The following is a 12,089-nucleotide window of genomic DNA, read 5'->3' as shown; positions in this document are numbered from 1 at the left end:
TTTTACAGCGTAAGAAAGGAACGACTTCAACTTCAAACTATGAATTGAAAGAATTTGTTCAATGTTGCTGTCCACTCTGTCCCACACTTTGAACATGACAAAGATTTTTATTTGCCACGTCAGCACAAGGTTAATCTATCTAATTACATTTACATTTTTTTTAACCATTAATTTACCCGATCTATAAACTTAGTAATAGTAGTAGTAGTAGAAATTAATTATTTCATGATTATGAGAAATTCAATTCACTATTTGAATTTATCTTGTAGATTTTATAATGCCTAATTATGTTTTGGACTTATATAATATATATATATGAAAGTGCTACTTGTCTCTATAATTTTGTTTATCTTACATTATTATGTTTAGATAAATATTAATAAAAAAAATGAATGAAAAGTAAATATATATTTTTTTATTTGAATAGTTAAAATTAATAAAAAATAAAGTAAATAAATTTTTATAACTATTATTTGATTAAATAATGAAAAATAAAAAAATAATTTATTATATTATTTTTTTTATTATAACTTTTGATAATATTTATTTTTACTACAACATTTATATATTTATGTTAACGTATTTTATGTTTTCAATTTTTTTTTATTTCTTCATGAAAATAATTATCAATGAAATTTATGAAACGTATAAAAATTAGAGAAAAATTTTGAAAACAATAAATTTATTGATAAATGATGTTTTATATTTTCAATATAATTTTAGAGTTCAAAATGATTCACTTTTAATTTAGAGAATTTAATAAAAATATAATTATTATTTTATATTTCAAAATTTTTATTTTTTTCATTTTCTTTCTTTTTTCCTTAATTTAGGGTAATTAAAAAATGACAAAAATTAAAGGAAATAAAGGAGAGTTAAGCATATCTTTTTTTTTTTTATTTATGTCATATACAAATAAGAAAAAGAAATTTTCATTTCCTTTTGTTTTCTTTCTATTACTTTTTTTCTCTCTCCTTACTTCAATCAATACATGTCGTTAATGTGATAAAAATTTATTGAATAATAATTTAAAATGAGATGTACTAATTTATGATCGATAAAATTATTCATAAATACAATATTTAAATTTAAAACCATTAATTTTTTGTCACATGTAAAAGATAAATTGCTAATCACTTATTTTTAACAAAATTTGTTATCATTGAATAAATATTTATCGGTAAAAATATAATAAATTTATGTAATAATTTTTTACAAATTATTTTAATTAAAATTGATTTATAGTTTATAGTTTTTTATAAAATAATATTTAATTATTTTTATATTTTTTTATTCAATAAATATTTTTTTTTATAAAATTATTTTGAATAGTCTATGTTATGATTTATTTTGTTATATAATATCAGATACATTAATTTAAAATTTATAATAATTTATAATATTATATCAAATATAATAATTTAAAATTATTAATAATCAAATTATTTTAATAATTTTATCATTATAATATTAAATTATCTTAATAATTTTAAAAATGATATTAAACTTTACCATAAAAAAATATTGTCTTGACAATTGTAAAAAAAAAAAAAATGTCGCTGTCGCATGCTGGTTGAAAATTCTTGTTCCAAGCCGGACACTTTTGGAGAAGAGCCCACAGTTTCGTCAGACATGTTGATAAGAATGGAACTTGGGAATCAGTCTAATTTGTCGTTGTTAAGAACTAAAATCCTGTAAATTATTCCTCCTCGATCTCTCTCTAAACTATTTTTAGAAATGGTAATAAAAAAATAAAAAAAAAACAATGTTGATATTTTCTTAAACAAGCTTATTAAGTCAATACTTTACAAACCTGCACAAGGAAGTCTTGTTCCTTTGTTGCACTGTAAGTATAATAGAATCAAAGTACTATATCTTAATTAATTAAGCTTTAACACCCTAGCTCTTTTTAATACACTTATTTTAATTGGCAATTGACTAGTAATTCGTATTTACATATTTGAAAGAATTTAAAATAAATTTTGATGTAAAAATGATAGATAAAATATGATAGAACGATAATAATTTTATATTTAATTTAATTTATATAAAAAATATAAAATTATAAAAAAATTAATTATTTTGTTACTTAGGATGATTTAATTTTTTTAAAATAAAAAAATATTTTTAATTCATGAAATTAAATTTATATCTTATTATAATTTAAAAAATTAGATAAATAATTTAAATTATATAAATATAAATATAAAAATAATTTTATAAATATTTTATAAATCCAACACATCGTAAATGAGTAATATTTTTTAGATAAATTAAGTAAATAAGAATTGAAGTTAAAAATAAATTAAAAATAATTTTACTTCGATTATTTTATTATTCTTCTTCGGGTTCAAAAAAGAGATGAGATCTACTTAGTAAAGTTTGTGTTTTACAACCATAACTTTCGGTGTTGTTTTATGATTAATTAAATAGACAAGGATATGATAAAACACTTGACAATATCTGAAAGAATCACCAGATTATTGACTAAAGAGAATCACTAGATTTAAAAAATAATATTATTGAACCAAAATCCTGTGCAATGAACCTTAATCTGCAGAAGCAGATATTATATCTTTCAAGCCTTTTTGTTAAAGATAGATTTAAAAGAATGATGTTATATTGATATGATATCAGAATGGTGGTTGCTTAAGCAAAACGGACACCGTCTCTAATCAAAATCAGGCCCATTAGATAGGTATATGTGACAGCTAATGTTGGTGTGACCCATCAACAAATTGTTATATTTTATTTATGTACTAGTTGTTAGAGGATGTTCTCCGCTTCTTAGATGACGATATCATTCATTATTATTTTTTTCTTATTATTATTGAACCTCGCAATAATGCTCGAATCTGTTGAATTGCAATTTTTTTTTTTATATTAGGGATTGTTGCATAGTTTTTATATTAGAGATTGAAAATATTATAGATGGCGAAACCTGAATTTTAAAATTAAAATTAAAATTTTGTTAAAAATTCATGACTTTAATAGGTAAAATTATTTTAAATTAAATCTGAATTCAATATTGAATTATGTTAAAGATGCCTCGAATTCAATATTGTATTCTGCTAAGACGCATGGTGTAGTGAACGATCAACCTGCAAATCCACAATGTTCTAACAACTTAATAAAAGAACCAACCTTTGCACTTTTTTTTTTTTTTTGTGTATGTCTAGTGTCTACGAGGCAGACGAAATAGCCGCCAATGAGAGATCGACAGCCATTTCAAATTAAGATCAGAGCTTTCGACTTTAAAGCATATCGTGTTATTCCACTTAAGAATGATCCAAGTCAATATTCATCATAGCTGCTAAAGATTCTCAAAGAGATGGGCCAATAAGGTGGACACTGAACACTCGAAAAGTCGAAATATAAGGACAAAATAAAGGCCCCATCTATTAAGAAAATTGGGGCTCGTGCTGGCCAGGTCTCAAAAACTTGTTACACGGATTCTAATGTAACACCCACTACTCGTTCCTAGCTCACTGGGGGACAATTACCACAGCTGGAGGGAAAGATTAAACATTATGTCTCTCACTTCATAAACAAAACTATAGAATCGCCAAAATTTAAAAAATTATACTTAAGTCTCCTGCATGGCACTCGGGAAAATAACTAGGAAGCACTCGGGAACTAGAGAAGCAAACTTTCACAAGCCTGCAAGTCAGCATTGCCAACAATTCTTGCCCAGAATGGCAGGAATTAATGCTCCTAACGGCAGCGCCATAGATGGATTTCCAGAACCACTCATTTTCAACCTTCACTAGAATTTCTTTGATGACTGTAAAGTCCAAACCTCCAGCCACAACCAGCTTCACAAGAACTTCACCAAAATTAATTGGTGCTTTTGGTAGATCAATACCAATATCATCCACTAATGAGCCGTATAAAACAGAACCAGTTCCTATGTCCCCAGCAGTGACGACATTCTTATCATGTAAGAACTCTGAGAAGCTTTATGACTGCGTCCATATAAGGTGGACTGTTTTCCAAAGCAAGAGCAATAGCTTCTTTTAAAATGTCAGGATGGAAATTAGGGGTTTTCAGCTCCTCAATACATTGTAGCGCTTCATCAAGTAATCAGATACTAAAATATTCTTCAAGCAGAGACTTTGTTTTTCTTTGAAGATCTGCAGGATTTGATTTTGTTGCAGCACCCATTGGCTTCTCAGGAGAATTGACTCCAGCTCCTGCGGATACAACAGGCTTAGGATTCACAGGTTCAAAACTTGAAGATCTAGCCGGAGGCACAACATTACTCTGCAACAAGGGACTTGATTTCCCTGCTACTATGCCACCACTACCTTGAGACAGAAACTTCGTATAAATGGAAGGTGATTTGCTGATGAAAGGCTGCTATACACGCCCACTAGGCTGAGAAGGACCCAATCCATCACCTGTTGAAATTAATTGACTGAGATCAAGGAATCACCCAGTTATCAGCATCAACCCCAGGCATTACAGCCATCTTCCTGATTCCAGGCATTCCAAGCATCATACCCCCAGAGCTAGGGTGGAAAACCGCTAGGGGACATACCCCCTAGAGCCCCACTGTTATGACCATTTCTCATAATTGCAGTTGCACCATATCACAGCCCCATATTCTTTTCTGCTTCAGAATAAATTTCAGTGTTTGTCTTTCCTCTGACCTGCCAAAACAGGATCAAAAAGAATGTCAAATACTCCCACAACTGTTTTAGATAAATAAGGAATCAGAAGATAAACAACCATCAGTGTCTGAAAAAAAAAATAGACAAATTTAAGGGTTGGTAATTTGCTTTGTACTTCAGGAAAGAGGTGACTACTATAGAATATGGTAGGATAGCTGTTTGGTCATTTGCACATATGAGGCATGGAAATACCATGTCCAATGCAATAGAATAATGCGAGGAAAAGGAATGAACAAAATGTCTAGTGACGAAAATGCCTAAAAGTTAACAAAATGTGTCTATAGAAGTTAACCTCTTTCCGACTAAGCACCCAGTTGTTGGCCCTCAAATCAAGAATAAACCATGAACCTTAATCGAGGAGCAAGTTGTAGATTTTTGGTCAGCTCCTTCAGCCTGATAAAATAGACATCATTGACTTGCTGAGATTTCAGGCTCTCATCCAACAGCTTCCCAATAGTGTTAAAAAACTGACATATAGCCTCTATATTCTCCTCAGCAGGGTTTGTTCTACCACCATGTCCCAAAAGCTCCTGCATCACATAGGAATACCGTAAACAGACAAGTATAAACAATGAAGCAAATCCATGCCCAATAAACTAATTGGATGAATAACAAACCTGCATGATATGGTGGACAATCTTTTCACGCACCATCTTCTGCTTCAACAGTCCCCAATTAGGGGTATGTTGCCCAGAGTTCGCAGCTTGACCATTCTTTCTTTTCTACACGTTCCATTTCTTGCTCAAGGGCAGTCATCTGCCTAATTTCTTCTCTCAAATTGTCTGCAACTTCAAATGCCTCCTGGAAATTGCTCAAAAGGATTCCCTTAAACGCAATTTCCTTCCCACCAGGTTCATCAGAAAGAAATGGAGGAAGCTTTTCATTAAGGTCATAACATAAAAGAGCATACATAGTGCAAAATGTTGGCTCCATCACAGCCTTATCAAACAGCAGTGAGATAACACCCTGAAATGCAACCAGACAGTAAATTCCATTGACAGACAAGTTATTAAATAAATGCCAAAGATGAAGGTGTCAAGACATAACTAGAAACCTTCAAACTGCCTGGAGATGTAACGCCAGTGTCAATCAACTGACCTTAAGAACATCAAACTTCTATGGGGTCAATTTGTTCAAGATACCTCACAATAAAAAACAACAGTTGACATGTCGTATTTATTCAGCAAACAAATAGTTTCTGCATAGAAAGAATCACAATAAAACCTTTAAGATAGAGCAATAAATGAGATAATCCAGGTAAGTCATCCTTCTAAATAACTTAGAGATAAAGAAAATGTGATATAAATTACAAGAGCAAATGACTAAAAGACTGTGAATCAGAGGAATATTTACCCTTTAACTGTCTTCAAAACATGCTCCTTTTTGGAGAGATAACCTCTTCAAGCTGAACATGGGACTTCAGCCTTTATAAGCACAGGAGTAGGTCCTAACTGGTTCACAAGAAATTCAAATGAAACTGGCAGAAGCTAAATAAGCAAATACGTCTAGCAAACTTCCAGTGCAACTTATAGTTTGATAACTTTAACAGAGAGTGATAGCAGAAAAAGAGATATTAATAAATCATCCCTTTGCATAATATGAGGATTTCCTTTTTTTTTTTTTTTTGAAAAAAGAGAGGGTGGGGAGTTTACTGAATGATAAGACATTGTTACCCCTTGGCTAGATGAAATTTGAGCCCTTGCAAAGTGGGAGTTTAGTTGCTCCTGGTGATTATTAATTTCCTGCAGCCTTGAATCAAAAGAAGCGGAAACCTCTTTATTGTCTTGAATTGTATCCCAGGATCTTTCATCTCCAGGGGCAGCAGAATGACCAAGCCAATCACAGTTGTCTGGCTCAGAATAACAACTTTGGGTTTGAGCTTGGAGCTAAAGAGAAAGAAAGCAAAAGCTGTAATTTGTAACCAGCTATAATCATAAAGAGAAAGGAGATAAACCAATTACTTTTATTATTTTTCTTTGGTTCAAGCAAAAAAAAGAACTGATTAAGAATGATCACAATGACATGCTCGGTTCACCGTTTTCTTAAGGGTGTGATTTGGGGAAGAATAAGTCATTAAATGGCAATTGAAACACGACAATCCCAGAAAGATTTCCAAATATATTCATTCTTTCAGTGGAACCATAATATTCCAATAATTTGTATTAGGAGTTGACAATTGATTTGAGCAATAGCTCCTTCCACCCAAAAAGAACCAATGTGTAGAATACTTTCATTAGAAGGCGACATATTCTATACTCACATTTCCATCGGCATAAGCCCAGGTTTGATCATCACTAGCAAATTCAGAATCAATTTCTTTTTTTTTTTTTTAATCTTTAAAATATCCTCTGGGATATCAGCAACCTAAAATAGCAAGCAAACAAAAAAAATTAGATAGCAAAAGGAATGATCAGATATGGACATATCAATTAAAAAGAAATATTAACCAAATCATTGGGAATTTAAACTCCACTGTCTATAAGCTAAACAAGATATAAATGCATAATATACCTAAAATGTCTGTTGCTTCACATGTCAAATTCACAAATATGATTCCCTGGATCATCATTAGACAAAAATTACCTCCTTTAAGTTGCAACAGCTGTTCGTGTGTATGCCAAACACACTCATGACCTTCAAACCGCAAATCCCCAGCCTATTGCAAACAAAACTAGAAATCTTATATCATAAAAACACATAAAAAGTAGAAAAAATAGTGGACCCAAAGGCCATTTACAGCTCATCAAAAAAGAAACAGCAGTGATAGAAACATTACAGTTAGGATATTGAGAAAACCATAACGAAAAACTCATCTTGCTTTCATGATCATGAATGTCAGGGGAACATGCAATCCTATGTCATAAAAACTTTAAAACAAAGATCGAAATATGTGCATTCCTCTCTAATTTATAAATTTTCAGCTGTCCATTAGCTCTATAAACTTATAGAAATCCATAATGTAATGTAGGTTCTTTATGGGAATCAATGCACTTATCCCTCGCCCACCTAAAGCCTGCATATTGATGTTTGTCCACGTTTACAGCAGCTACACGAACTCGAGTGCTCCGCCAAGAATTAGGACAATTAAAATTTCATTAACATCAATTCCAATATCTAACAATCACTTAAACTCTATTATTTGCATACAAAAACACTGAAGTTTTTTTAAAAATTAAGGCAATGAGAAATAGATAACAAACAATTTTCAATTTTTTATCATTCCATTTTTAAAAATACACTCTTCTTTGTACAAACTCAAATATAAAATAGTTTCTATATAGAAACAGAAACGCATGTAATTTAATAATAAAAAGCTAGGGTTTTTGAATGGACCTCGAAGGCGGGACGCAAAATCTGGGAATCCGAGGAAGAATAAGAAGAGGAGGAAAAGAAACGACGAGTAAAGAATCTAGCGCGGACCACCGCCGCCACCTGGCCTCAAACTTATCACCGTCTGATCTGTTCGCATAATTCCAGAGAATGGGAAACGGTGGCCGTCGGAAAGAAAGGGTTAAAAATAATAAGAAAACCGTCGCAGAACGAGCAGTAGCATTTTCATTTAAATTTTTTTACCTCAAACCGAAAATAGGGGTTGCATGTTTTTATTTTAAAAAATCAGTAAAAATATTTTCCTACTAATTTTTTTTCTTTTATATAAATTTTTTTAGATTACAATGAATTTCCAATTGGGCCATCAAGTCTGTGAAGCCCCAATTTCCTTTTCATAAGCTATCCAATCGACTTCACATTTTAACTGAGGCCCATAAATAGCCCAGACGCGCATTAATACAAGTGGATTAAAAAATGACACTATTTTATTTATTGCATTGTATTAGTTTGTTTAATAGTTTTTTTAATTAATTTAAATAAATTTATTTATGTTAAATTTAACATATTTATACTTTTTTATAAATTTTTAATGGATTCATAATCAAATAATAAAAAAATATTTTTTTATCACTGGAGTTATCAATGTCGTTAACATTAGTATTCTCTTTAGAGAATTGATTGTTCTTTAATTAGATAATGAAGTCATGGTTTTGAGTTTGACTTTTGGAATTATCAAAGTTCTGAAGGAGATGGACGTGCACATCTTCCTCTCTATATGTGAATGCGGTTAGTACAATTTTATTGACCCACCAATAGCCACGCTACTCAAAACTCGCACAGCTTTCTCTCTAGTGGTTGCTATTTAAATCACATCTCTGCCACTTAAACATTTTCTACCCGTAATTGTAGGGAAAAATATGACCCAAAAAAAAAAAAAAAAACTACATTTTGAGGTGTCATTCGTTAGTTATCATGTCTTGTTGTTATCGCAGGTTGGTCAATCAAAAACCAAAGTAAAAACCGGAGTGTGAAACACGACATGATATCATGAACAAAACAACCATTAGAGCTTAAATAGGGAAAGCCAACGTGGAATGTTACCTTCCACAGCAAAACCCTTTTAAACAAATTTGCATGGGCTTCACAGTTTAAGGTTTAAACAGTCCAACCCTCTTTTTGTTGTCTTGCGACAACTCTACGTATTTTCTGGTTGCATTTTAGACAATTACACACAAAGGAAAAAGGGCAAAAAAAAAAGCTATGGCTTCCATGCCTTTCTCTGCAGCCTTTCCTTCTCCTCTTCATGGTTTTTCTCAAATAAAAAAGAACTCAGTTTTGTCTTCTTCATCGTCTTCCATGGCTTTCTCAATTCCTTCCGTCAAATCATCGCTTGGGTCTTCGAAATCAGGCTTTTTGCAACACGGGTTCTCCTTACAGTCGCTTACGGCTTCTGGGTTTGTCTTCAAATCTAGATCTTCAAGGATTTTTGCAAGAGCAGCTACGGAGAAGACTCTTTACAACTATACTGTGAAGGTATAATATTGGAGAAGAACTCTCTTTCCTTCCTTTCTGAAGTTAATTTATGGATCTTAATTTTAATATATTTAGTTTATGTTGAACAAAAGTTCCAAGTTTGTTGGTGAATTTTGCAGAATTTTGACTTTCAGTGTATGATCATGGTTTTTGGAAAAGATTTGAAAAGTCCAACGACTAAAGAATTTGAATTTGATAATAGTTTTCACTTTGCCAATAGATCTCTCTCTCTTTTTTGGGCAGGATATTGATGGGAAGGATGTTTCTCTTAGCAAATTTAAGGGAAAAGTTCTCTTGATTGTTAATGTTGCTTCAAGATGGTACTGCCTCCCCTTCAAGATAATTACGGCATTTTATACGCTTGTTCAGCTTAGTCTGTTTTCTGTCCTTTACTTGGGGTCTGATTGAAGAATTTTCATTTTGATTCTCAGTGGTTTGACAACATCAAATTACTCTGAGCTTTCCCACATATATGAGAAGTACAAGACTCAAGGTGAGAAGCATTCTGTGTTCCGTATGGTTGTTATTTGTTTCTTAATAAATGTTATCATGTTTTAGTAAGATCTCTTCATGCAACTCTATCACAGGATTTGAGATTCTAGCTTTCCCTTGCAATCAGTTCGGGGGACAAGAGCCTGGATCAAATCCGGAGATTAAACAATTTGCATGTACCAGGTTTAAAGCAGAATTTCCAATATTTGATAAGGTGTGTCTAGCTGCTTTGCTATTGATTGTAGCATTTATGATATAGATAGATTATACTTAAAGGACTAAAGGAAAGGTTAATGAAACAGGTTGATGTGAATGGACCGAATACAGCTCCTGTTTACCAATTTCTGAAGTCAAGTGCAGGTGGATTTTTGGGTGACCTGGTCAAGTGGAATTTTGAGAAGTTCTTGGTGGACAAGAATGGCAAAGTTGCCGAGAGGTATCCACCAACAACATCGCCTTTCCAAATTGAGGTATGTGTTTACAGCTATTCTCCTTCTCTTGTCCAATCAGGTTAATCTCATAGCAATTGAGGACTAACGTGTTCATAACATTATAATAAGTATTCTTTAAGATGGTATATGTTATGGCTTGTAATGAAAGATCGATGTTAACACATGTAACATTTTTACTAGTTTTTGCAGTTTGACATTATTACTCTTCCCACTTGTTCTGTGGTAGATATGTTGAGAAATACTGGTGGCTGGGATATTTGATTGATATAAAAGTAAAACATATTCTGCAACATTCAGTTCTTTTTTTCTTTCTGGGGCATTGGAATGCCAATACTGTAGACAACTTTCTTGTCTGATAGAAAGGTCAGAACAATTATATCTTACCAGCTTCGGCTGGTATCAGAATTTGTGTTACAGTCAACTTAAAAGCTGCTATAAGATAATGGAAGCCAATTCCTCTGAATTTCCTGAATTGGATGACAAATTCAGTAGTTCTATCACTACTGAGTGATAGCACAAGTTATCTGGTGGGTGGGACTTATTGCTTTGCCCCATTGATTTTTTTCATTTCATGGCCTCATATTGGAAGTAGTTTGTTCTGAACTGGCCTTTTTGCACCCCCATGCTGACACTTGTTCATACTCAGTGCAATAGATATGTGCACATAGTTGTTAAATGGTACAGGATAAAAACACTTTATGTTGTGATCTGGTCCTAATTTTAACGGAAGCACGGCACTAATCATGAGTAGTACCTTAAGAAAGATGTACTTTTATCTAGAACAGGATTCAACTAATCAATGAATTTTAAAAAAAAAATCAACTAACTAATTTTATTTTTCGCATGATGTGGTGCAGAAAGACATTCAGAAGCTCCTCACGGCATGAATCTTGAGCCAAAATAACATGCATCCCTTCTGCTAGTGACAAAAATAAGCAGATACATGTACATTTCTCAGTCAGGAAAGAAAGATGGAATGGTGTTTTCTGCTATAGGTCTGATACATCCATATGTACTTTTGTCTTTCTTTTCCATGGTTAGACATGGTATGCTTTTATTTTGCATTATTTGTTAAAATTTCTCCTTAACGGTTGTGAAAGTTGTTTTCTTTTTTCCGCCTTTTCCAATACCTTCTCTTTTTTGCGTGACTTCATTTTTCTTCGTAATTTCCTTCAGGAATAGAGTTGCAGAAAAGGTTTCTGTGAAGTTTGGATGTGAATAATTCTAAAACCTTAATTCAAAAGCTATCACTTTGTAAAGTTTTTGCTATATAACTTTTGCTGTTTTCCATTTTGTCTCTAGTTAAAAATGACAGAACAAACAAGCTTAACCTGTTCTGCACTTCAGTTTAAATCAACTTGACGATTTTAATAATTATTTAGTTAAATCAACTTGAAGATTTTAATAATTTAGTTTAATCAACTTGCATCAGTTTGTCTGGATGAACTCAAGAAAGTCAACTTTCATGCGGAATGACTTCAAAAAATTCCAAGCTGTGATGTTAGCCATGTTAAGTTCCGAGACAAATATTCTATTTTATTGTTTTGCTCAGTATTTTTACAATTCCTGGTTGGACTTTGAACGTAAAAAAGAGGTTTTCCCGTGAGCT

The 12,089-nt window shown here is 32.0% G+C and overlaps 2 protein-coding genes, 1 non-coding gene and 1 pseudogene across 4 annotated transcripts; 1 reads left to right on the top strand and 3 right to left on the bottom strand.

Moving 5' to 3' along the window:
• Nucleotides 1-3,332: 3,332 nt before the first annotated feature.
• On the bottom strand, nt 3,333-6,340 carry LOC149518558 (eukaryotic translation initiation factor-like; annotated as a pseudogene). Its single transcript, XR_016342588.1, has 6 exons — nt 6,326-6,340; nt 6,085-6,160; nt 5,728-5,815; nt 5,291-5,639; nt 4,966-5,203; nt 3,333-4,652 (listed from the first exon to the last, which is right to left on the bottom strand). The product of XR_016342588.1 is annotated as a eukaryotic translation initiation factor-like (transcript).
• On the bottom strand, nt 6,030-8,140 carry LOC111285546 (uncharacterized). The gene is made up of 5 exons (XM_089762718.1): nt 8,007-8,140; nt 7,257-7,329; nt 6,934-7,037; nt 6,347-6,559; nt 6,030-6,150 (listed from the first exon to the last, which is right to left on the bottom strand). Exons 2-4 carry the CDS (start codon nt 7,302-7,304, stop codon nt 6,388-6,390), a joined length of 324 nt encoding a protein of 107 aa, XP_089618844.1. The 5' UTR covers nt 7,305-7,329; nt 8,007-8,140; the 3' UTR covers nt 6,030-6,150; nt 6,347-6,387.
• On the bottom strand, nt 7,629-7,734 carry LOC149518557 (small nucleolar RNA snoR103). The gene has a single exon (XR_016343371.1). It is a non-coding gene; the product is annotated as a small nucleolar RNA snoR103 (small nucleolar RNA).
• Nucleotides 8,141-9,155: 1,015 nt separating the features above from the next.
• Nucleotides 9,156-11,607, top strand: LOC111285057 (phospholipid hydroperoxide glutathione peroxidase 1, chloroplastic-like). Its single transcript, XM_022874280.2, has 6 exons — nt 9,156-9,536; nt 9,780-9,856; nt 9,968-10,029; nt 10,124-10,242; nt 10,331-10,498; nt 11,338-11,607. The coding sequence occupies exons 1-6, from the start codon at nt 9,264-9,266 to the stop codon at nt 11,365-11,367; spliced, it is 729 nt and encodes a 242-aa protein (XP_022730015.2). The 5' UTR covers nt 9,156-9,263; the 3' UTR covers nt 11,368-11,607.
• The last annotated feature ends 482 nt before the right edge of the window (nt 11,608-12,089 follow it).

The sequence above is a fragment of the Durio zibethinus genome, chromosome 6 (genome assembly GCF_047325235.1).
Source record: "Durio zibethinus cultivar Kanyao isolate XHJ-2024 chromosome 6, ASM4732523v1, whole genome shotgun sequence".
NCBI classification, from domain to species: domain Eukaryota; kingdom Viridiplantae; phylum Streptophyta; class Magnoliopsida; order Malvales; family Malvaceae; genus Durio; species Durio zibethinus.
The sequence above is the reverse complement of the archived record's forward strand: the minus strand, read 5'-3'. Positions and strand labels throughout refer to the sequence as shown.

Bases quoted from the DNA above. Each gene is read 5' to 3' on its own strand.
- LOC111285546 (XM_089762718.1), bottom strand. From the start codon at position 7,304: ATGAGTGTGTTTGGCATACACACGAACAGCTGTTGCAACTTAAAGGAG. The intron at 7,038-7,256 runs GTAATTTTTGTC...TTGCTATTTTAG, and splicing joins GCTGTTGCAACTTAAAGGAG to GTTGCTGATATCCCAGAGGA. The intron at 6,560-6,933 runs GTGAGTATAGAA...CTTTCTCTTTAG, and splicing joins GGGCTTATGCCGATGGAAAT to CTCCAAGCTCAAACCCAAAG.
- LOC111285057 (XM_022874280.2), top strand. From the start codon at position 9,264: ATGGCTTCCATGCCTTTCTCTGCAGCCTTTCCTTCTCCTCTTCATGGT. The intron at 9,537-9,779 runs GTATAATATTGG...TTTTTTGGGCAG, and splicing joins TTTACAACTATACTGTGAAG to GATATTGATGGGAAGGATGT. The intron at 10,243-10,330 runs GTGTGTCTAGCT...TTAATGAAACAG, and splicing joins AATTTCCAATATTTGATAAG to GTTGATGTGAATGGACCGAA.